Source organism: Dendrobates tinctorius, unplaced genomic scaffold, assembly GCF_039654945.1.
Source record: "Dendrobates tinctorius isolate UK_male_01 unplaced genomic scaffold, ASM3965494v1 ptg000120l, whole genome shotgun sequence".
Classification (NCBI taxonomy): domain Eukaryota; kingdom Metazoa; phylum Chordata; class Amphibia; order Anura; family Dendrobatidae; genus Dendrobates; species Dendrobates tinctorius.
Window position 1 is genome coordinate 34941364 of NW_027361788.1, and position 6137 is coordinate 34947500.

The 6137-nt window shown below is 43.9% G+C and overlaps 1 protein-coding gene across 6 annotated transcripts in view; it reads right to left on the reverse strand.

The window, feature by feature from the left end:
* The window catches only part of KCNT1 (potassium sodium-activated channel subfamily T member 1), a 275208-nt gene that overhangs the window by 196150 nt on the left and 72921 nt on the right, over positions 1–6137 (reverse strand). For 4 of the 6 annotated variants that reach the window (XM_073541141.1, XM_073541139.1, XM_073541140.1 and 1 more), the window contains exon 2: positions 37–180. In XM_073541141.1, coding sequence (XP_073397242.1) covers positions 37–180 — 144 coding nt within the window. Of the gene's footprint in view, positions 1–36; positions 181–316; positions 422–528; positions 695–6137 lie in introns of those variants that run through there. The other 2 variants (XM_073541144.1, XM_073541146.1) reach the window with 2 other exon arrangements.

The following is a 6137-nucleotide window of genomic DNA, read 5'->3' on the forward strand; positions in this document are numbered from 1 at the left end:
ACAGTCAGCTCTCATCACACAGTTTTCCAACCTTACCTGTCATCATTCTGGAAGGTCTGGTCCCCGAGCAGAAGGTCCCTGAATCTGTATCTTGGAGGCAGCGGAGGGACCTCTGTCTCCAGCTCATTCATTTTCAGGGTGCTGATGTCTAGGATGACCCCGCTCTTGTCAGGTGCAAGCCTATAAACAGAGAAGAAGAGGAGGAGGAGATGGTGACTGTAAGTTTGCTGGGAAATGCACAAAATCACAACACTGCCGCCCCCATGAGGGGAGCCGTCAGCCGCTCTCTGCCCCCCTCCCTACTGCTGATCCTTACATTAGGGTGAGATGGTGCCAGGCATGTTACAGGACCAGGGATCACCCCTCTCTGCAGACAGAGCAGATGCAGCCGCAAAAGCAGAGATGCAATGACAGCCTGAGCCGAGAGCTGAGGAGGCATTGCAACCCCTGGAGAGGGTGGGGGCTGTACATGGGCTGTGCTACACTACACTATCTTGGCAAAAAGGGTTAAAGGGCAGCATGTCATACCCAGAGCTGGAGGACTGGACCCATCCAAGCAGCCATATGCTCATGTCTGTCGCACCGTACAATATGGCAATGGCTGTATACTGGATGAAGACGATAATGTGGGCAGATCCAACCTCAGAGACACCTGGAGCAGCAGCAGTGAGGGAGGCATCGCTGTACAGAACCTGGGACCACTGACGGATGAGCGGCAGCCCGCAGAATGGGGGCTAAACTGATCCTCACACAATACCAAGCTCAGCACATGAGAATAGAGGACAAGTCAAGGACTTCACTTATTGGGGATTAACCAATTACATCCTATAATACACTTCAAAGCTGCATTCACAGTTCTGCTATTTGTTATTGATAACAGTGAACCTGTTATCATCATACAAACCAGTAATAGATTATCTCAGCTCCTATAAGGCTGTAAATCTAGACTGTAACTGAAGATAACATGCAATGTATGTACACAGTGACTGCACCAGCAGAATAATGAGTGCAGCTCTGGGGTATAATACAGGATGTAACTCAGGGATCAGTACAGGATCAGTAATGTAATGTATGTACACAGTGACTGCACCAGCAGAATAGTGAGTGCAGCTCTGGGGTATAATACAGGATGTAACTCAGGGATCAGTACAGGATCAGTAATGTAATGTATGTACACAGTGACTGCACCAGCAGAATAGTGAGTGCAGCTCTGGGGTATAATACAGGAGGTTTTCATTTTTATAATAAAAGATCTACAGGAGGTAACTCAGGATCAGTACAGGATTAGTAATGTAATGTATGTACACAGTGACTCCACCAGCAGAATAGTGAGTGCAGCTCTGGAGTATAATACAGGATGTAACTCAGGATCAGTACAGGATTAGTAATGTAATGTATGTACACAGTGACTCCACCAGCAGAATAGTGAGTGCAGCTCTGGGGTATAATACATGATGTAACTCAGGATCAGTAAAGTAATGTATGTACACAGTGACTGCACCAGCAGAATAGTGAGTGCAGCTCTGGAGTATAATTCAGGATGTAACTCAGGATCAGTAATGTAATGTATGTACACAGTGACTGCACCAGCAGAATAGTGAGTGCAGCTCTGGAGTATAATACAGGATGTAACTCAGGATCAGTAGAGGATAAGTAATGTAATGCAATGTATGTACACAGTGACTCCACCAGCAGAATAGTGGGTGCAGCTCTGGGGTATAAAACAGGAGGTAACTCAGGATCAGTACAGGATTAGTAATGTAATGTATGTACACAGTGACTCCACCAGCAGAATAATGAGTGCAGCTCTGGGGTATAATACAGGAGGTTTTCATTTTTATAATGAAAGATCTACAGGAGGTAACTCAGGATCAGTACAGCATTAGCAATGTAATGTATGTACACAGTGACTCCACCAGCAGAATAGTGAGTGCAGCTCTGGGGTATAATACATGATGTAACTCAGGATCAGTAATGAAATGTATGTACACAGTGACTAGACCAGCAGAATAGTGAGTGCAGCTCTGGAGTATAATACAGGATGTAACTCAGGATCAGTAGAGGATAAGTAATGTAATGTACTGTATGTACACAGTGACTCCACTAGCAGAATAGTGAGTGCAGCTCTGGGGTATAATATACGATGTAGCTCAGGATCCGTACAGGATCAGTAATGTAATGTATGTACACAGTGACTGCACCAGCAGAATAGTGAGTGCAGCTCTGGAGTATAATGCAGGATTTAACTCAGGATCAGTACAGGATCAGTAATGTAATGTATGCACACAGTGACTGCAGCAGCAGAATAGTGAGGGCAGCTCTGGAGTATAATGCAGGATTTAACTCAGGATCAGTACAGGATCAGTAATGTAATGTATGAACACAGTGACTGCACCAGCAGAAAAGTGAGTGCAGATCTGGAGTATAATACAGGAGGTAACTCAGGATCAGTACAGGATCAGTAATGTAATGTAATGTATGTACACAGTGACTGCACCAACAGAATAGTGAGTGCAGCTCTGGAGTATAATACAGGATGTAACTCAGGATCAGTAGAGGATAAGTAATGAAATGTATGTACACAGTGACTGCACCAGCAGAATAGTGAGTGCAGCTCTGGATTATAACACAGGATGTAACTCAGGATCAATAACATAATGTATGCTATACAGTGATCGCACCAGCAGAATAGTGAGTGCAGCTCTGGAGTATAACACAGGATGTAACTCAGGATCAGTAATGTATGTACACAGTGACTGCACCAGCAGAATAGTGAGTGCAGCTCTGGAGTGTAATACAGTATGTAACTCAGGATCAGTACAGGATAAGTAATGAAATGCATGTACACAGTGACTGCACCAGCAGAATAGTGAGTGCAGCTCTGGAGTACAATACAGGATGTAACTCAGGATCAGTACAGGATAAGTAATGAAATGTATGTACACAGTGACTGCACCAGCAGAATAGTGAGTGCAGTTCTGGAGTATAATACAGGATGTAACTGAAGATCAGTACAGGATAAGTAATGAAATGTATGTACACAGTGACTGCACCAGCAGAATAGTGAGTGCAGCTCTGGAGTATAATACAGGATGTAACTCAGGATCAGTACAGGATCAGTAATGTAATGTATGTACACAGTGACTGCACCAGCAGAATAGTGAGTGCAGCTCTGGAGTACCATACAGGATGTAAATCAGGATCAGTACAGGATCAGTAATGTAATGTATGTACATAGTGACTGCACCAGCAGAATAGTGAGTGCAGCTCTGGAGTACCATACAGGATGTAACTCAGGATCAGTACAGGATCAGTAATGTAATGTATGTACACAGCGACGGCACCAGCAGAATAGTGAGTGCAGCTCTGGAGTACCATACAGGATGTAACTCAGGATCAGTACAGGATCAGTAATGTAATGTATGTACACAGCGACGGCACCAGCAGAATAGTGAGTGCAGCTCTGTAGTGTAATACAGTGTGTAACTCAGGATCAGTAAAGGATCAGTAATGTAATGTATGTACAGAGTGACTGCACCAGCAGAATAGTGAGTGCAGCTCTGGAGTATGATACAGGATGTAACTCAGGATCAGTACAGGATCAGTAATGTAATGTATGTACACAGTGACTGCACCAGCAGAATAGAGAGTGCAGCTCTGGAGTACCATACAGGATGTAACTCAGGATCAGTACAGGATCAGTAATGTAATGTATGTACACAGTGACTGCACCAGCAGAATAGTGAGTGCAGCTCTGGAGTACCATACAGGATGTAACTCAGGATCAGTACAGGATAAGTAATGAAATGCATGTACACAGTGACTGCACCAGCAGAATAGTGAGTGCAGTTCTGGAGTTTAATACAGGATGTAACTGAAGATCAGTACAGGATAAGTAATGAAATGTATGTACACAGTGACTGCACCAGCAGAATAGTGAGTGCAGCTCTGGAGTATAATACAGGATGTAACTCAGGATCAGTACAGGATCAGTAATGTAATGTATGTACACAGTGACTGCACCAGCAGAATATTGAGTGCAGCTCTGGAGTACCATACAGGATGTAACTCAGGATCAGTAATGTAATGTATGTACATAGTGACTGCACCAGCAGAATAGTGAGTGCAGCTCTGGAGTACCATACAGGATGTAACTCAGGATCAGTACAGGATCAGTAATGTAATGTATGTACACAGCGACGGCACCAGCAGAATAGTGAGTGCAGCTCTGGAGTACCATACAGGATGTAACTCAGGATCAGTACAGGATCAGTAATGTAATGTATGTACACAGTGACGGCACCAGCAGAATAGTGAGTGCAGCTCTGTAGTGTAATACAGTGTGTAACTCAGGATCAGTAAAGGATCAGTAATGTAATGTATGTACAGAGTGACTGCACCAGCAGAATAGTGAGTGCAGCTCTGGAGTATGATACAGGATGTAACTCAGGATCAGTACAGGATCAGTAATGTAATGTATGTACACAGTGACTGCACCAGCAGAATAGAGAGTGCAGCTCTGGAGTACCATACAGGATGTAACTCAGGATCAGTACAGGATCAGTAATGTAATGTATGTACACAGTGACTGCACCAGCAGAATAGTGAGTGCAGCTCTGGAGTACCATACAGGATGTAACTCAGGATCAGTACAGGATCAGTAATATAATGTATGTACACAGTGACTGCACCAGCAGAATAGTGAGTGCAGCTCTGGAGTACCATACAGGATGTAACTCAGGATCAGTACAGGATCAGTAATGTAATGTATGTACACAGTGACGGCACCAGCAGAATAGTGAGTGCAGCTCTGTAGTGTAATACAGTGTGTAACTCAGGATCAGTAAAGGATCAGTAATGTAATGTATGTACAGAGTGACTGCACCAGCAGAATAGTGAGTGCAGCTCTGGAGTATGATACAGGATGTAACTCAGGATCAGTACAGGATCAGTAATGTAATGTATGTACACAGTGACTGCACCAACAGAATAGTGAGTGCAGCTCCGGAGTATAATACAGGATGTAACTCAGGATCAGTAGAGGATAAGTAATGAAATGTATGTTCACAGTGACTCCACCAGCAGAATAGTGAGTGCAGCTCTGGAGTATAACACAGGATGTAACTCAGGATCAGTAACGTAATGTATGCTATACAGTGATTGCACCAGCAGAATAGTGAGTGCAGCTCTGGAGTATAATACAGGATGTAACTCAGGAACAGTACAGGATCAGTAATGTAATGGATGTATACAGTGATTGCACCAGCAGAATAGTGAGTGCAGCTCTGGAGTATAATACAGGATGAAACTCAGGATCAGTACAGGATCAGTAATGTAATGTATGTACACAGTGACTGCACCAGCAGAATATTGAGTGCAGCTCTGGAGTACCATACAGGATGTAACTCAGGATCAGTACAGGATCAGTAATGTAATGTATGTACATAGTGACTGCACCAGCAGAATAGTGAGTGCAGCTCTGGAGTACCATACAGGATGTAACTCAGGATCAGTACAGGATCAGTAATGTAATGTATGTACACAGCGACGGCACCAGCAGAATAGTGAGTGCAGCTCTGGAGTACCATACAGGATGTAACTCAGGATCAGTACAGGATCAGTAATGTAATGTATGTACACAGTGACGGCACCAGCAGAATAGTGAGTGCAGCTCTGTAGTGTAATACAGTGTGTAACTCAGGATCAGTAAAGGATCAGTAATGTAATGTATGTACAGAGTGACTGCACCAGCAGAATAGTGAGTGCAGCTCTGGAGTATGATACAGGATGTAACTCAGGATCAGTACAGGATCAGTAATGTAATGTATGTACACAGTGACTGCACCAGCAGAATAGAGAGTGCAGCTCTGGAGTACCATACAGGATGTAACTCAGGATCAGTACAGGATCAGTAATGTAATGTATGTACACAGTGACTGCACCAGCAGAATAGTGAGTGCAGCTCTGGAGTACCATACAGGATGTAACTCAGGATCAGTACAGGATCAGTAATATAATGTATGTACACAGTGACTGCACCAGCAGAATAGTGAGTGCAGCTCTGGAGTACCATACAGGATGTAACTCAGGATCAGTACAGGATCAGTAATGTAATGTATGTACACAGTGACGGCACC